Raw genomic sequence first — 18974 nt, forward strand, 5'->3', positions numbered from 1 at the left:
GAGCTTCCCTTGCAGTCTTAGAGCAATCGCCTCTGCTCTGAAGTACATTTGAGGCTGTGTGTCACAGTAACATAAACTGAATACATAAGTGTCTCAAATCTATGTTGATAGTTTCCTGTTGTCTTCCCATCTCTTGAGCTCTTCACATATCATGATTATAAAATTCTTACTTCAGTTTCTAAGAAAATCATCGAAGTAGCATTCATGTAAATTCTCTGAAAGTATTCTACACATGCTTTTGCCAGCTGCATATAAGTCTAAGGTCAAATTTCTCAGTGAGCAAAGCAGAGTGTGCTGTAGGGTTATGAATGACAAATAATGGGGGATGCAGGGCCAGAGGTAAAAAAAAAAAGCCCAAACATGTGACTGATGAGTCCCAGATGTCCCACCTTTTAAAAAACCCAAGAAATTAGAAAAAGAAATTACGAGATCATTTCATCTCTCTCTCTCTCTCTCTCTCTCTCTCTCTCTCTCTCTCCCTCTCTCACCCCCTCCCTCTCTCCCACTCCCTCCCTCTCTCTCTCCCACTCCCTCCCTCCCTCCCTCACTCTCTCTCTCTCTCTCTCTCTCTCTCTCTCTCACGCACACATACACACACACAAACCTTCATCTTAGATAAACAAACAGAGCTTGCTTGCTAATCACAAACATGTACCCAAAATTAAGTTAAATATGCTATTCCACTGGAAGCAGATGAAAAAAGATATTATCCCACTCAGAGAGAGTAGTTGCAATGAAACTAAACTATACGTAAAGAACATTAGGATAATTGTTTTCTGTTTACTGTATCAATAGTATCTACTCATCTAACTAGAAGTGTCTGCATTCAGCCAGAGAAATGAGGTCAGATACTGATGTTGGATAATTAGCTCATAATTAAAAATGACTAAATGATAAGGTAGTCCTTCACAGCTCCAGAGAACACAGTTCTACTGCTGTACAGTCCAAAGAATGGGGCTTTATTCCTCTGTAGCTGATACTTGGCAGTGGGCATGGTGACTGCCCATGAACTACACATTCTACTCGCAGTGTTTTTCTACAGAAATTATACACAGAATGATCACTGGATTAGGAACTCAACTGACCATTCAAGGGCACTTTGTAGTTCTACAACTACAGACTGTAGTCTACCTGTTTCTCTGCATAATTTCTTATGCCCATTCATCCTGATCTTCAATGGTCAGGACAGCAGGCCTATGTTGGATTCACTCCTACCAGCACAACACACACTAACACATCACCACCGCATCAGTGTCACTGCAAAAGAAATGGTCTATGTATGGAGAGAAACCAGAGGCGATTGCTCTAAGACTGCAAGGGAAGCTCAGCTTCCCCTAAAAGGTCAAAAAATAAGTGATCAAATATATACTGTTGTGTGTACATGTCATTGAATAAATATGCACTATAACACACTCAACTTTTGTTCACAATCAGCTTCTTATCACTGGTAAAGACGCGACTTTCCTCTCAATCATTCCCGCAGCTTCACAGTGCTTTAAACAGTGTGGACGCTGAGCGTCCACAGAGTTCAATAGCGAAGCAGCGAAACGAGACGAGTCATTGGATAAATGCTGGGCTTTGTCCCGCCCATCGGACGCTCAGCATCTCTGGGGGTCTATGGGGCAGTGGGCTGGCCTCGGCTGGCCCGGATGCTCAGCTTCTGCATGATGATTGGATGATCTGTCTGAGGCTGAATCCCTTTTTGATTGACAGCGAAATGAGCGAATCAGCGATCCTTTGGTGTTAAGATCCGTGGGAGCGTTACATTTCCATTCTGTTCTGAGTTGAACCGGAGACTTTCCGAAATCTCTTAGCGAGATTCTCTTTGTTAAAAATGACTAGCGACAAATCGATCTTCTATTTCTGGTGTTTTTTTTTGTAGCTGTGTTTGGAGACTGACTCCTATCACTCTTTCTGACTTCTATCACATTTTCTGTCCAGCGGGTGCTGCTGAGCCCCTCCACCGTCACAAAGCACTCACAGGCGGACACACTTCACATGGGCCAAGGCTGTTTAAGCAGCCTAGCTCTGCTGGCCATTGAGAGGACACTAGTCAAGTCCCTGGAAAAGACGCCTTGTTGGTATGACAGGGTCACAGATCATTTTCTTGAAAAGGAATGGAGGGTAGAATTTACGTATAAATAAACCGATACATTTTATGATGTAGGCCGAAACTGAGCTTCCCCTCTTTGAAAGACCAGCATCCGCCACTGAGAGAAACATACCTTGGAAGTGTAGAGCTACAAAGTGCTCCTGTATGGTGAGTGGAGCTGATAATATGGACAATAAATTTGGTTGCTGTTCAGTGTACAGACTGGAATTTGTAAAAATGACCAATCTGTGTTAAAGCAAACCTGATTTATAAGGTTAAAACATTATAAATCATTGTGAAATGAGTAGTTATGTTTATAAGTATTCCACAAACTAAGCTGATGTAGATACAAATCACATATAATATCTTGAATATCCCACAAAAATACATCTACAGGCACAGGTTACTGAATACAATAAGGAAATTACATGGCACTATTTGGTCCAATGATTGTGGATACGTTCCGGACCCACTGAGATGCTGGTCAAGATGAAGTTGTTACGACAATGCATGAATGAATACCTTAATTAATTACATTCTTTACCATTTTATCGACTTATATTGCTCACTGATTAGAACAACTCCTTCCTTACTTTTTCCAATTTAATCCTGCCCCACAGGCTGAAAACCGAATTATCTGTCCACTGACCCCAAGAACCAAACTAATCAGTCAACAAGGAAATAGAGTTTGTTCTGGAACACCAAGTACTTTCTAATGACTGTTATGGAAACATTTTGTCAGATTTTGGAATCAGATAAAGCTAACAAAGTTTGTTCATTTCTTTTCTGAGGAACCGAATAATTACAATCATACAGGTTCCAGCATGATGTCACACCTATGTGCTGTGTATTTGTGTGAGTGAATAAATAGTTGAAAAATAACGAGTTGAAGGGAGGCTGGAGAGTCTCACTTCAAGCAATATTTTTTTCCAGAAAGAACAGTGGAAACTATTTTGTCATTTGTCTTGTGAGAAGCCACATCTGTTCATTAAATGTTTCAAACAGTGTAGAGAGATCATTTCTCTTAACCTGTGGTCATCAAAGATCAAAGCTACTCTTCAGTGACAGACTTCTGCTGCCATATATACTTTTCTGTAAACTGACCACAGTTAAGGAGTTGGTGGACTAGAAGTTCTGATCATCACATGTATAAAGAGTGTTTACAAAACTGGGTATATAGTGTACATTTACATTATATAAAGTGAAGTATTATTCCTTGTTGTTAAGGGTAAGGATAGCTAGGTGCTGTTGTAGTGGTTGGTGATGTTGCACGTAAAGATCACATGGAACTGGTGTCATTGAGCATGCATTAACGGTGCCAGTGGGGCTAGGTACAACCTTAGTCACCAGGGAGGTCAATGTGGATTTACGGTTGTTGATGGTAAAGGGTGAGGTAGGACTGTAAAGCTGGCTTGGAGGGGGTGGGTCTGAGAAGCCAGATTTCACTGTTGAGCCTTCTGGAGGTGTTGTGGGCTTAATTCAGCGAAGCACCAACGAGAGGAGGTGCCTGCCTGATGACTCCTGTGAAGCGCTAGTGATACAGTGGTTGGTTTGGGTACTCATGGGCTGGGCTCAATGAGTAACCATAGTTGTTGAGGATAGCTGGTTGCTGATGGGATCATAAATGGCCAGTGTTAATGTATAGGATTCATCAGGGATTTTGGTGGCTGCAGGTAAGAAGAGAGTGCGGTGGGCCCTATGTGAAGCTGTAATGGATTGGCATATGATATTTTACATCTTATCTTGTGTATGATTATAATTACTTGGATTCAAAAATTTTTGGATTGAGTTGAATGAGCATTTGTGATCCAGAACTAATCACCTACTATTGTCGCCTGACCTCACAAATTACTTGTGTCTGAATTCAGCCAGATTCTTACAGCAATGGTCCAAAGTCAAGAGTAAAGCCTTCTTAGTAACACAGAGGCTGATGTTGCAGCATAGGAAGGATAATCCTTATTCATACCCTTGTTGTTAAAAGGAGAGTTAGATGAGGAGTTATCTATAAACATTCGAAAATATAATGTTGGTTTTATGCACAAGGATTACATCTACAAAGCATTGCAAATTTACTTTCAATATTTAGAAGATGAGTTTAAGAATGACTGTGCTTACTTCCTATCTGGAAAACTGACCCATAATGTATTTTGTTCAAAAGAAAAAAAGCACCAACATGGCTGGATCTGAATCACTTTTGATTTGCATAAGTATTGCATTTGAAAGAAGACAGGAAATGTGACCATCATTGGTCAGCCTGTGGAGCAATTCCCACTCAGCACAAGAGAGGAAGAGGCGCCAAACAGATGCTGGCCAGCTGCTTAAAAGTATGGACTGCTTCCCGCAGTTCTTCAGTCAAAAAGGAACCCTTCAGAGAAATCCTCTATTTTAGCAAATGGATTGCAGATACAGTAAATAACTGGATTACTGGAAGAAGGACAGATGCACACATTTGCACAAAATTCTAGTGAAACTTTAAAATCAGTATTTATCGTACTACCCAAATAAACACAGCCAAAATTATTATAATTTTCCTTTGTACTCATGAGTTAACAGATTCCTCAGTCTGAGCCTTGGAAACATTTTGGTATTAACCCTCTCCCAGGCTGTAGGGCCAGGTGTTCTTATAGACACTGATGTGTTTTGGGTTAGAGGATTATGGCCTGTTTAACTGGATTCCCTGCTTATACTAGACTTCTTGCTGAGACAGAGTGCAGTTTAGGGTCCTATTACAAATAGACAGGCTTAGGTGATTGAGGATGCCTATTTCACCTGCAAAATCACTTGTACCTGTACCTGTCTTTGATTAATTTTCATGGATTTTCACTGTGCTTTAAAATTCACTGATCTGTGGCAGGTGTGGTGTATATTGTGGTGGTGGGTACTTCCTAATAAATGTATGTGTGTGTAGCCAAGAAATCTGACCAGTAGGCTCTAGCTTGTCTTGTTAGCTTGGCTATTATACAATGCTATGAATAGAAACAGTTATATGCATCAATGTGTTTTAAGAATTACTCTTTGCTCAAATACAGGGCCTAGTTTCCTAAAAGCATCAAATTTCTAGGATTATTTTAATCTGTACAAACAAAAAAGAAAGAAAGAAAGAAAGAAAAAATATTCAGTGTGATGCTAAATCTGCAATTTAAGGATAGTTGTTATTATAAAATGCAGTAAGGCATGTTAGATAATTAGAAAGCTGGCCCTCCACATTCTGGAATTAACTTTCATGGATTTAAATATTCAGACACTTTCCACCAATAATTAAATGAGAATTATTTGGAATTTTGTAGCCTACTGCAGAAAACTGCATAGAGAGCATGTACGCAATTAATGAGAATTATTTAAAAATGCCTTACAGTTCAAATAAACATTGGCTGAACAGGCTACTCAAAAGTATTCCTAGATGTGAATGTGTGAGTGTGTGTTACTCTACGAAGGACTGGCGCCCCCTCCAGGGTGTGTTCCCACCTTGCGTCCAGTCATTCTGGGTAGACTGCGGGCCCACTGCGACCCTGAACTGGATAAGTGGTTACAGACAATAAATGACTGAATTAATGAATGTGCTGATTGTGTGTGTCTTTGTGTGGACTGTCAATCTTAAAACTTTATGGCAAAAACTGATTGTATTTTGCATTTCATCATTATCATCTGTACATAGTCACCATTAACCTAGGCATTATATGAAAAATATAATTTGGATGTGGATTTTAGCTGATGCCCAATGAATATGGCAAGCCATTTCTGTGAAGATACACTGTAAATTAAACAGAATGTCTAATGCTTACTCGAAGCCTAAATTTCTTCAATCATGAATTCAGTAACCATGTTAAAAAATAAAATCAAAATTAAAATAGAAAAATCAGGTACAATTATATTATTATCATATATAAGAATTATAAATATGTATTATTAATTTGTTTAAAATGTATAAGCATAGTAGACCTTTGAGCAATTGGCCCTTCAAATGAAATGAAGTACAAGTGTGTATAAATGGCACTTCAATCAGTGTAGGCTCATGCTGTGTACAGAGTCTCATGTTTTAGGACTGTTTGGAGACAATGTTTATGTCTATTGACAGATTATTTTCCGAGTTCCGACGGATGTCCACCACCAACAACAACAACTTTACACCCTGGTGGGCAGCCTTATTTCCATAGAATTAAGTGGTGTGGAATGTTGTTGTGTTTAATTGAGGTTTCAAGGTACCATTCTCAGAGGAAGTGGAAGAACTCTTGCTCATAAGCCCAGCAGGAAATGGGACGAGGAGACCACAGATGTTTTGATGTGGATCTGAAAGGGACAGTCCACAGGAGCGCTTAAATACTGGGAATGTTTTCCCTAGGCACTTGCCCCTGTGCCATTGTCTGATGTCTACTATTGTTTGTGTCTCTACCCAATATTGAATGCAGGAATGCAGACCTGGGGTAGCTATTTTCAAATTCTTTTACTTCACAGAACTCTTACCCAACTTCATCTCTCTCATCCCATGCCTACAGACCTTCAGGAAGTGAGTGGGTTCAGCTGCCTATAACCCATACCATTCAAAATTATTATCCATGGGCAGAAACTTGATGCTTGGGCACACAAACAGTATAATTTTGATCAGTCTCTGGCTCGCTTACTTGAGACGCATCATTGGAGTGGCTAGTAACTCCTAAAAAGTTAGTTTTAATGCTCCATAAAGTTTTGCAATAGGGCAATGTTGGTGCATTCATATCTGGGACATAAACACTTCAACATAAGATTTATCATACTGTGAGATGTTGCAGACATTGGGCCAAAAGCTTGACTTGAAAACAGCCTCTGGCATACTGGGCTCTCTGGAGTACTGGCTTATGACTCTTACTGGAAGTGCAGGTAATCTAAGCCAGGATCTCGTAATCCTTGTAGCAAGTACCTGACATTTCCTCTGTTATTCAGGGCTGTAGGAAATGACGCACTAAGGCTTAATGAATTAATCCTGGTTGTTATTCTGCTGAACCTTATTTACCTGCACCTTTTTGTATGGTTTTACCATCAATATTGGAATTCATGTTGATCTATTTGTCCACTAGGGCAAATGCACAAGAACACTGTCTGTTTTGTATCTCCAAAACATAGACTTTATACAAGATTAGGAAAAAAAAACATCCTCAAATTTCAAAGTCACAATACAATCATTGTTTTTTTTTTTTTAGTATTCAATCATCTAAGATTACCATAATTACCAAGTAATTATTTGATTTTAAGAGTCTCGTAAAAAAACAAAAAAAAAAAAACACAACCTGGACTGAAACCCAGTAATAAGTTTTTTGTAAATTTACTCTAATTTCTTTTTTATTTTACTATGCCTGTGTGAAACAAACTGAATAAAGACAAGCTTCCCAGGAAACAGTAATTACTAAACACTTATTTCAACTTGTGAAATGATGATGAATTACCTGATTTTGTGCAATTTGCAGTAACATTAACTCCAATATTATCAGTAAATGTACTGTGATAATAAAACTGCACAAAGAAGTTTGAATATTGTGCTGGCATGTTGCAAAGCAATGGTGGACTTAAGGGAACCTAGTCTCAGCCACAGATGCTCCACACACAAGTTAATGAATTGTGACTCCTGAGTGATGTATGTAAAATTGGTTTTGTCATTATTAAATTACTGAATCACTTGTAAAATGCAAGTTAAGGATTATTCATTAAATAGTCCGTGTATACTTTAAAAATGGAAAGTGGCATTTTCAAATTATATAAAAGAATGAAAAATATAAAAATAACAGTTACGCTATATTATGTGCTCTGCACTAAAGTTGTGATTAGTTTTCAATTTAAACAGTAATCATAAGAAAAAAAATGTACTCTCTAGCTTCACTTACACATACCTAATTGTTTATTCATTCATCTTCTGAAACCACTTCCTTCATTGTCCAGAATCATTTGATGCAGGGCAAGAACATGCCATGGACAGTGCCCTGAAGGCATCACACACCAACCCATTAACTTGTGCTCCATTGCACAATCTCCATTTCAACAACCCGCATGTGTTTTTGGACTGTGTGAGGAAACTGGAGTACCCAGCCCATGCAAACATGGGGAGAACACACCAAACTCCTCACAATAAGTCACCCAAGAACCCAGGACCCTGAGATCCTGCAGCTCAATTGCAGCAACCCCACATACAGCCCTACCTACTTGTTGCAATGTGATTTTGACCCAGCCACTGCAATTCCTGTAATAATAAAAGTGAGCTGCCTTCTTCATACAATGCAAGACTGTTGTAAATATCTTCTTTTAGATGAGAGGGAAACAGGACTACTGTTATGTGAATTAACTGTGACTGTTTATCTTTTTTACTAGAGTCAATCTCGTTGTAACCTGGGAGGCACATGGAGGGAAGAAAGGGGGAAAGAAAGTGTGAATGTGAGAAACAGAAGTAAAAAAGCATTCACCAAATACCATATGTGATGAGAAACACAAGCAGTGGGTCATGTGATGAGATTAGCCAGCTTCATTTGAACTGGGTTGGGGCCTTGTGAACAAACAGCAGCTGTCACAGTAGCAGTGTGTAAATTTATAAGCCTGAGGCCCACAGGCATCCATCCTCAGCGCTGCTGTCATCAGCCACTTGCTTGGCTGACTAACAGGGTATTTCATAAAGCACAATTTTTCAGTAAGCCCAATAGTCTAAACTAGGCCACCTCCACCCACAAAGTAATTCCACTGCATATTTCAGGATTATTTTAGAAAAATGAATTGCCAGTCCCATACCAGTGTTTGCACATACATCCTAACTGTTCAATGGATTCAAAGATTTTAACATTCGGCCAAGTTTGTCCTTTGTATTGTTAGATGATTACCACCATATTCTTTTAAGGTGTAACAATATAGCCTGTAGGAAAAAAGTGAACAATAAAAATATTTTAATTGATATCCTGTTAAAACAATGCGGTTGATTGAACACCCATTTCAGCGATTTATTTGCTTAATTTTACAGTCACCATTTAAACAATGCTTCAAAAATAAACAAAAGTCCAGCCAAATTCAAGCATTTGGCATGCCTTATAATACTGCCTATTTTATGCCGCACACTTCTGCCTAATTTTACAGAAAATCTGTCTACTTGCCATCTGTAAATAATTAATTTCAACACACCTCAAGGCAAACGTATGAATTAGTCACGTCTATAACAATAACCAAACAACACAAGTGTGTTACACACAATATTTTATTACAAGGTAGTGGACAATTTAAGCACTGAACATTTATATGAACATTATTTTTACTGACATACTTGAGACTTCCAACTGAAAAACTACCTGGATGTTGCTGGGACAGACTGAGATGAAATAGCCTGAGCACCATCTGTGCTTGTGTGCAGTTAGTTGTCCTGTTTGGGCCGTTTGGTCTCTGGTGCATCTTTGAGATGTGAGAAGTGTTCCGACATGGCGGCCAGTGCTCGGTAACGGTGAGAGATTTTATTCTTGGTTTCTTTAGGGAGCTCTGCATATCTACATAGACCAGGCAGTAGAAGAAGTGTGAGAAAGGCCAGCAAGAACAGAATACACCTTGACAGAATATTATATCTCCCTCAACTGCATAAAGTATGGCACACTGCAAAACAGAAAAACTTCCAACTTCAAACTCAAAGCTGTACTCGGGTTCTCAAGATGAGCTAGAAACAACGTTCTATAAAAACAAAAGTATGTATGGTCACCACTGACCATTATTGCATTACTAACAAAGAACTGGCCTAAGATAAATAGACAAATACTTCCGTAATTGGTTTTCAGATACAGATATAGACAATACACTAATACACACAAACCCATTTTATTTTTAGGAGATATTTTACATGTTAACATTTTCAAATGAATGTGATTTCATAGCAAACAGTTCCTTGTACCTTACCGTAGATGGTATTTGCTTTGTATATAAATGTACAAATTGGATCTGACTTTAAATTTAGTAAAAATAAAATGACAAAAATTTAAAAATAAATCACAACCGAATTGTAATATTTTAGCTGCATTTTCTTCTACATTCGACAGGCACACATATCTTTCCTTCTTTTTCCCTTCCAAAAGCAAACTTGATTACCACCTTCATTTGTCATTAATCAATGACTTAATCAACATAACAGATCTATAAATATGCAGAATTTCACAGACAGAATGTAATCTGCTTTGAAATAGTACAAATATTTTTCATGTTATTAATCACTCTTTCAGCAGTCATCAACCATCATCCTGGGGAGCTTCCTGCAGGTTTCACCCCAAATCTACATACGATATACTTCCCTTAACGAATTAAGAATTCTCCGGGAAGTATAAGATGGATCAGGTGGGATTGGTTAGGGTTAGTGCTAAAGACCACAGGAAAGTATGTCAGTCACCAGGAGCATGGCTATATATAACTGCTCAGTAAAAGCTGCCATCTAGTGGTGAAATTCTACAATAAAAGAAAATTGATTCACTCACGTTTTATCATATCCATCAGGCTGGAAACAAGGATCCCAGCCAAAGTCCCTAGGGCCTCTGGGTTCCACAACTTGGCCCTAAATAGAAGAAAAGAATCCATTTGCAATGTGGATTACTGCATTTTTGCACAACCTAACTAAATGGTTCTTGTTATCTGTATATTGTTAGAATACATATTTCACTAAATACAGATAGATCTGTTAATGTTTTAGACATACTAATCACAGCAAGAAAATTCAATATGAAATACAACATGTGTCATATCTTTGGACACTGCAACAGTACTGCATGTATTTGGTATTGTGTATGTAGAATAATTGCTAACCTCAGTTATTCCTCTGAAGAGCTGCACTGGCTCTTGTTTGCCAGCACAAAATGCAAATGTGCAAAGAGCCCAAGCAGATTTATCTTCAAAACCAGCAAGAAGTTTATACAAGCCTGATAAAAAAGAAAAAACCCACAACATATCAGACTAAACAAAATGACATTTCATGGAGATCATTAATTGGTTGGGCACTCAAATTATTAACGCAGACAAAAGTCCTCACCCTCAGGCTTCAGCTTATCCAAGAACCATTTGCTAAAGAAACACAAACAAAAGGGTACCTTACAAATAGGAATTGCCTGTTTTCAACAAATCAACCACTGCACTGTAATTGAGATAAAGATAGAATAAGTGTTTTCTTACATGTAGGGCCCTGGAAGCCCTCCCAGTGCCCTGAAACAAAGGCAGGTATCTTCTACTATTACTGGCCCATCTATCTATACAAAAATACACAAGAGAGCATTAAATGCATTCCAGTGCTCAGAGTATATAACCATCTACAGGAGAGGACAAACCTGTCTTGCTGCCTCCTGACACTTCTGTATGGAGATCTCATCTGGTTCTCCCTGGTATTCAGGCACTGGATATAACGTTAAACAGTCAAAATAAACACAAAATAACAAAAGGCAGTATACATGGCAACCTGAGTCCATACTTACAGTCAATCTTCTTGGAAATTAGTTTGTAGGGAAATTTGTCCCCGAGGATCTGAACAACCTATTCACACAGAGGACAGTAACAAATCAAAACCAGAACATGTTGATTTACCCCACTGGTTATTTGCCACATGTCAGTGGCACCTACCATTTGCTGACAAAACAAAGCCACACTGGTGATTGGCACCTGCCACATTGGTCACTACTACTGGCACTTGTCCAGTCACCAAGTGACTATTCATGGTCTGCAATCAGATAATTTTTTTTTTTTGCTTTATTTTATTTTATTTTTTGCTGTGGTCACAATATTTGGGATCGAATTTCTGGTTTCTGATCACAGCACTAATATAAACGCACGGGGGAAAAAAAAGATTAATTCATCTCATACATAGCTCCTCTGCCTGCGCTGGAGAGAGATTCAAAACCCTCAGAAGCACAGAAGCCTACTGCCTCTGCACCAGCAAGGTAAAAAATCCCAGAGTTTTGCATGAGGAGAAAGAAACTGGTATATTTTGTTAGACACATTAGCATTTTCATAATAGGACCTAATGGAAACCACTGGCACATTAGATTAGTCGTCACCTGCCACATTGGTCAGCTCCCAACTGACACTGCCAGTGGCACCTGCCTAACTCGAAGCGACAGATGCAGCATTGGTGCCACTCGGTGTTCAATGACTTTTAGCTGAATGCAAGCTCCCCGTGACGTAATCAATTTTTAAAAAGGAATATCAGGAAACACTTTCATAGTGCAAAGTGTGGCCGAGTGACTACATGGACTATTTACATGCCATACATCAGGTGTTTCTAATCCCAGTACTGAAGACTGTACCCTATGTTCATGTCTGTGTTTTGTATCATCTAACACGCCTCTTTGACATATGCAGGAGCCCCTTGTGTTCTTGAATGAGTGTGGAATAAAGAAAACACACACGAACCAACCATTAGAAACACTAGCCTTAATTTGCTAACATTTATTTTATTTTGATAGCACATCTTTTTGCCTGAGTTATTGCAAGCACTACTTGAACCTCACCTCTTCTAATTTTTTCGCGTTTCCAGTCACAAACACCACGGACCTCCCTGCCGGTCCCGCCATGCTTTCACCCCCGGGCTCCCCGTCTCGTCTTCCCTCGTCACATTCGCTTCACAGAAAACCAATCAGTTCAGTTTTTTCTAACTTTTAACCAATCAATAAACACATACATATTCCGTCCTGTAAGACTGTCAAATCAAAGCTCGCTCTACATCATAAACCCGCCTTCTGGGTGAGTTCAATTTCAGCTAGCCTCGTCCCTATATAGTGCACTATGTGAGCCAGTAAGTGTTGGTTTTAAACTCAAGTAGTGCACTGTTTGCCTAACACTGAATAGTAAATATGTGGCTCTATATCGTGAATCTTTGCTATCATTTTAAACTTTGCCTTGGTGTACAGTTCATTATTCTAGTGTCGTACCTAGTGCACTACAAAGGGAGTGTGGAGATTGGGCCTGTTCACTTTTCCCTCTGTCCGTCCCTGACACCGGTCCGTGTGGATCCACCGAACATGTGGGAGAGCGAGTGAGGTGGAGAGCAGAACTTTGGCTGGTGTTTATAAAATAATATTTTGCTTTATACTGAGTGTGAAGCTTGCATAATGTCCCATATATATAATACTTAATCTGTCGCATGTTAAGACACTTTAGCTGTTGTTAAGTCGGTTTATATAGGTAATGTAAACTAGTTACACATCCGTTATCGTGCAGTGCTAATGCATCTGGAATATCTTACTGAAAGTGGGGAATACAATTTTTGAGGGATTGAAGCTTGAAAATGAGTTTGTTGCCCAGAAGCGCCGAGGAGTTCAGCTCGGCGGAATACTGGGAGCGTTTTTTCCGTAAAAGAGGAGAAAAGGCTTTTGAGTGGTATGGAGACTACAATTCTCTGTGTGGAGTGCTTCACAAATACATCAAACCCCGGGATAAGGTAATACTGACCCTCCTCTCAGTCTGTATTGCCTGCCTTCACTAGTCACTGATGTCATCTGTCTGGGCTGTAGATAAATGCTGTATACTATATCCATGATTATTCAAACATATATGCATACCACACTGTTTATAGCTTAGTGTGCATACTGTATATGGACTGTAAGGACCAGGGAGGGAATGTGAGAGAACTTACATTCTTCCACAAACTTGTGACTTCAGGATATGAGTGCTTTAAATGTGTATTTTATTATTATTTTTTTATGGAAACAGAATGTGTGCTATTCAGAAATGAGGAAAATTAATTTTCCAAATAGCTTTGCATATGTTTATGAATATGTATAACTGTACCCTTTCTTTGTGTCAGGTTTTAGTGGTGGGTTGTGGTAACTCAGAACTGAGTGAACAGCTTTACGATGTGGGCTACCGTCACTTGACTAACATTGACATCAGCGAGACAGTGGTGAGTCACATGACCCAGAGAAATGCCCAGCGGCGACCTGACCTGGTCTTCCAGCAGGTGGATGCCTCTCAAACAGGCTATGAAAGCAGCAGCTACCAGGCTGCTCTGGACAAGGGGACCCTGGACGCCATGGCCTCAGAGGAGGAAGGTGCTCTGGCAAGCCGCATGCTGGCAGAGGTGGCCAGGGTCCTAACCGTGGGAGGACGCTATGTGTGTGTGACTCTAGCCCAGGAGCATGTGATAAAGCTGGCTGTGGAGTACTTTGCTGAATCTGGCTGGGCTATACGAATCCACTGCTTGAGTCAACAGAGTCAGGACCCAGATTCTTCATCCTTTGCTCTACCTGTCTTCATCCTCATCTGCACAAAGTTTCGCCAACCTGCTCCATTTGCAGTGCTAGAATTGTGCCAGGGAGAAGATGGGGCCCCCTGTAGATTGGCATCGGTTCCTGAGCTGCTGGGGGTGATAAAGGAGCGCCAGGCTTATGCCCTTATGCTTCAAAAGCTGAGAAGTGGCACAGATACCACTAGCGCACCTACCCTCACATTGTGCCATGCAGCCACAGGACGGCCTCGGTATACACTCACAGTTCAAGACAGTCTACCTTCCATCAAGGTGTCTCGTGCCAACAACTTTGCCATTTTTATTGGTGAGTGCTTAGAAGGTGGCATGTAATTGCTCTCATGATATGAATAATTTTCTAGTTTGTCAAAATGGAGACAATTTTCCCCCTACCCCAAATAAAATGTGAAATATTAATTTTTTATAGAGTTAATGTATGTAGAGTGGGGGTGAATGGAAACAGGAATCATGGCATCTACATCACAAATATGGCTATTTTATATGTTATGCAAAAAACTAGTGAACCTAAATTCTCTCAGCTTTAGTATGTAATATCAATAACGGGCAAAGTTCAGCACTGATTGAACATGTTCACCATGAATTAATTATATTCAAAGTAAGCTGCAGTTATTATTCACACCTCTTATCTAGCTACTGTTATTGATGGTGATGATGTAGATGATGACAGGTTTGGTATCTGTAGTTCCTCAGGGCCGTGAATCTGATTGGTTGTATGGCTCTCCTGAGGGCCGTGCTCAGCTAGCTTCCAGTGCTAAATTCCGGCGATTGATCATTGTTGCAATGCATCGAGAACAAGAGTATGAAGACATGCAGGCTGTCCAGTCTGAACTCTCACCTATGGTGATGGAACTGGCACCACCTGGAATGCCAGTCAATCAACAGGTATAGTGGATTTTAGGTTTTGAAACTGGATGTTGAAATGTACTTCATAAGTTACTAAGCCTGAAGACAAATGTTGATCATTCAAATGTTCTTCCTTTATTTCTCTTTTTTGTCCTGTTGTGGTTTAGGTGCCATTCTTGTCTGTAGGGGGTGATCTGGGCTGGAGAGAGGTGGTTGGCCGTGGGGTCAGTGATTTAACTGGGGAATATTCTGTGGAGGATGTGCGAGGGGAGGATGGTCATTTGTATCGTAGATTAGTCTTTATGAATAATGCCCAGCTAGTACAGTCAGAAAGCCGCCTCCGTTCCACCACCGCATGTGAGTCACTCATTTCCAATTATTGAAATTTAAAACAAGTCATTTTTTTCCTTTATCAGGGATTATCTGTGTCTTTTGTGCATGGATTGTACTAAATATAATACTGAAGGTTTTTCCTGCTTTTCCAGCCACTTCTTCTCATAAAAAGAAAGGCAAGAAAAAATTAAAACCCATTGCTAATGACACTCCAGCTTCTGCCGGAAAAGGCCACATCATAGACAGAGGATTTCTCTGTTGTACTCACCATGAGGTGATGGTTGCGGCCCTTGCCATGCTAGGAATGGAGACGATCAAAAATAAAGGTGAGCTAATGTGATCTTGCAAAAATCATGAGAGGTAGTGGTTATTCACCTACGACGGAGTCCTAGGGCCACAGCATTGAAAAGAAAAAAAAAAAACAAGATTCCGAGATTAAAGTCAGAATTCCGAGAAATAATCTTGGAATAATTCTGCGAAATAATCTTGGAATAATTCTGAGAAAAAATCTCGGAATAATCCTGAGAAAAAATCTCTGAATAATTCGCTGCGTTTAATGGAGCAGACACAGTGTAACTGTGGAATACAGTGTGTTGCTTAAGTCATGGCATAGATTTTAGGAATAAGCACTCAGTTCTCTTCCACATCAGGACCACAGTGTGATTAGTGTTTAAACCCCGAATAGGTGCAATAACCCATGGCATGTAGTTTCACATGATACAATTAATGATCACGAAAATAATGGATCCAGAGCAAGTAGAACTCCGGCGCCCACGAGGCTCAATTTGCGTTACTGCTCGGACTCGTACAAAAAACTAAAGCCTTATGCATCTCAGTCAGGGGCTGCGTCATGTCGTGTGAATGCGTTTAATAAATAATTCATGCATAAGGCTTTAGTTTTTTGTACGAGTCCGAGCCGTAACGCAATGGAGCCTCGTGGCCACCGGAGTTCTTCTCGCTCTCGATCCATTATTTTCGTGATCATTAATTGTATCATGTGAAACTACATGCCATGGGTTTGTGCACCGATTCAGGGTTTAAACACTAATCGCACTGTGGCCCTGATGTGGAAGAGAACTGAGTGCTTATTCCTGAAATCTATGCCATAGCATAAATTAAGCAGCACACTGCATTCCACAGTTACACTGTGTCTGCTCCATTATATACGCAGCGAATTATTCCGAGATTTTTTCTCTAAAATATTCCGAGAACATGGCATTGGGGTGGGATCATTTCATATTTGGAACGTATAGTGAAAATGCTAATTATTAAATCTGAAACACCATGTAAAGAGCCCAAAATTGTTATATTTCTGAAATAATTCATCTCAAATACTCAAATAATTTTAGAGCTGTGTGACAATGACACTAACACCAGCAACATTGTGCTGCCCTGTACCAAAATTTTAAGGAGAAACATTTCCTATAGAGGTTTTGATGATAGTTGCTGTAACATTTAATGTATGTTAATGTTTATTGCCTTAAACTTATATGAAATGTCCTCTGTTGAACAGATGCAATGGTGTCAGTGTTAGTGGTAGGCCTGGGTGGTGGAGGTCTGCCCCAGTTTCTGCGGGACTTTGTGCCCAATGTGCAGGTGGAGGTGGCGGAGCTGGACCCAGCAGTGCTGGAAGTGGCACAGACTTGGTTTGGGTTCCACACTGATGAGAGACTGAAAGTCATAGTGGGTGATGGCTTGGAGCATATCAGCACACTGGCAAGCCAAGGTGAGGGATAGCTCATATGTGATGTTTGAAGCTTGCAGATGAATTCTGAAATGTTTTCATTTGACAACTAAACTAGCTTCAGTAATGTTAGATTAATATATATATATATATATATATACACAAAAAAACTGAAAACCTGACATGTTTTGTTGTATTATTTCAGTTTGTTGGTTGGTAGGTGCTTCAGTCCCTATTGAAATTTTCATAACATGTCCACTTACATAATACATTTACAATATCCTTAAGTGTTAATGTGGACATGTTAATGCAAAATTCAGATCATCTAAAGTTCTACAGTGTTAAAATTGGTCTTCCAGTTTTGATGGTGCAGCATTTACATTCTCATGCCTGCAGCATACGAAGTCATGTTGTATATTTGTATCACTATATCTTCATTCACTGTACTGTTATTTGTAAATGCCAGCTGATAGTTGACAGTGCCAGCTGATAGCTATTTCAGCGATAAGTGTGGGGCAATGTGTTTTTCATGTGTTGCATTCTGAAATGTCTGCAATGGACTGTCACATTGCCCCTCCCAACTTTTTTCATTCCCACCATTCTGTCTGCGCCTATTTTTAGGGGGACATTTCTATGATGTCATCATGTTTGACGTTGACAGTAAAGACCCCACCCTGGGAATGAGCTGCCCACCGCCTGCCTTTGTAGAAATATCACACCTGGAGAAAGTCTGTAAGCTGTTAACCCCTCGAGGTATGGTAACTGCTTAAAAATGTTTTTGTTTTTTCTGGACTAATTGTTTTTCATGCTTTTTTCATTAAAAATAAGAATTTGAAGTAGAGTTACACATTGCTGAATATACAAAAAAAAATCAGATTTTTTTGGGGTGGTAACAGAAAACAACAATTGTTAAGCTCTGCTCAGCTATCAAGTGTTTCAGCACTTATTGAGTTAAAACAACATCATTTAAATAGCCTCTCAGGTTTTTAGTTAATAAAACCATATGAATGTTGTGTAGTTAATCATAAATTACACCAAAAATGCAGGGTATAGTAAATTAATAAGTGGTTTATTTCCCTCCCTTTCAGGAGTATTTATGTTGAACCTGGTGTGTCGTGACTCAGCTCTGAGGCAGTCTGTGATGGAGCGGATACAGACTGTGTTCTCAACTGTGTATTCTCGTTCCATTGAGGGTGAGGTCAATGAGGTGCTGCTGTGTTCCAGGGGTGAATGTGAAGGACACCAACATCCTGTCACTCTACAAGAATTGCAACAGGCTGCCAAAGGCCTCCAGGGGGCACTACGGAGCAGCAGTCAGAATGCCCCGTGCAACCCTCAAATAGACATTTCTGCAATGCTGAAGAATCTGCGAGTAGCTTGAACGTTGCTATGTACAGGGCAAAGTGCTGTACAAGCAAAATACATTTGAAAGGATAATATAAAACAACACCAAATGTAAAATGTGTAAAGACATTTAAACATTGGCATTTTTAGAATTGAAAAAATTGTTTGTCAAATTGTATATACTGACACTATAATGAAAATTAAAAGTGTATGGAGGTTTTAAACAATTAGAATATTCTCATTCATTCATCTTCTGTAACCATTGTCCTGTTTAGCGTCATGTTGCATTCATAGACTGTTAGAATTACTGGGTGCAAGACAGGCATGCATCACAAGCTCACCAAGTCCCTCTCACCTGTGGGCATCTTAACAAGGCCAATCCACCTAATGATGTTTTATTTATTTATTTATTTATTATTATTTTTTATTTTTTTTGTGGGAGGAAACAAGCGCCC

General features: G+C 39.6%; 2 protein-coding genes across 3 annotated transcripts; one reads left to right on the plus strand and one right to left on the minus strand.

The window, feature by feature from the left end:
- Positions 1 to 9288: 9288 nt before the first annotated feature.
- On the minus strand, positions 9289 to 12693 carry itpa (inosine triphosphatase (nucleoside triphosphate pyrophosphatase)). Its single transcript, XM_066677613.1, has 8 exons — positions 12562 to 12693; positions 11530 to 11587; positions 11386 to 11450; positions 11234 to 11307; positions 11094 to 11125; positions 10871 to 10983; positions 10546 to 10622; positions 9289 to 9576 (listed from the first exon to the last, which is right to left on the minus strand). Exons 1-8 carry the CDS (start codon positions 12622 to 12624, stop codon positions 9447 to 9449), a joined length of 612 nt encoding a protein of 203 aa, XP_066533710.1. The 5' UTR covers positions 12625 to 12693; the 3' UTR covers positions 9289 to 9446.
- A 352-nt stretch (positions 12694 to 13045) lies between these two features.
- Positions 13046 to 18730, plus strand: mettl13 (methyltransferase 13, eEF1A lysine and N-terminal methyltransferase). Of its 2 annotated transcripts, XM_066677612.1 has the most exons (9): positions 13066 to 13112; positions 13355 to 13490; positions 13857 to 14601; positions 14998 to 15197; positions 15326 to 15515; positions 15644 to 15817; positions 17005 to 17217; positions 17797 to 17928; positions 18264 to 18730. In XM_066677612.1, the coding sequence occupies exons 3-9, from the start codon at positions 13962 to 13964 to the stop codon at positions 18554 to 18556; spliced, it is 1842 nt and encodes a 613-aa protein (XP_066533709.1). In that variant the 5' UTR covers positions 13066 to 13112; positions 13355 to 13490; positions 13857 to 13961; the 3' UTR covers positions 18557 to 18730. The 2 variants fall into 2 exon arrangements, with proteins under 2 accessions (XP_066533708.1, XP_066533709.1); XM_066677611.1 differs by having other exon boundaries at positions 13046 to 13490.
- Positions 18731 to 18974: the final 244 nt, after the last annotated feature.

Source organism: Hoplias malabaricus, chromosome 7, assembly GCF_029633855.1.
Source record: "Hoplias malabaricus isolate fHopMal1 chromosome 7, fHopMal1.hap1, whole genome shotgun sequence".
Lineage (NCBI taxonomy): Eukaryota > Metazoa > Chordata > Actinopteri > Characiformes > Erythrinidae > Hoplias > Hoplias malabaricus.

Excerpts from the sequence above, each read along its gene's own strand:
- itpa (XM_066677613.1), bottom strand. The coding sequence starts at position 12,624 with ATGGCGGGACCGGCAGGGAGGTCCGTGGTGTTTGTGACTGGAAACGCG. Across the intron at positions 11,308-11,385 it reads GTCAGGAGGCAGCAAGACAG|ATAGATGGGCCAGTAATAGT; the intron begins GTTTGTCCTCTC and ends ATTTTTGTATAG. Across the intron at positions 9,577-10,545 it reads CCTGATGGATATGATAAAAC|ATATGCAGAGCTCCCTAAAG; the intron begins GTGAGTGAATCA and ends TGGTCTATGTAG.
- mettl13 (XM_066677611.1), top strand. The coding sequence starts at position 13,338 with ATGAGTTTGTTGCCCAGAAGCGCCGAGGAGTTCAGCTCGGCGGAATAC. Across the intron at positions 15,516-15,643 it reads CCTCCGTTCCACCACCGCAT|CCACTTCTTCTCATAAAAAG; the intron begins GTGAGTCACTCA and ends CTGCTTTTCCAG. Across the intron at positions 17,218-17,796 it reads CAGCACACTGGCAAGCCAAG|GGGGACATTTCTATGATGTC; the intron begins GTGAGGGATAGC and ends GCCTATTTTTAG.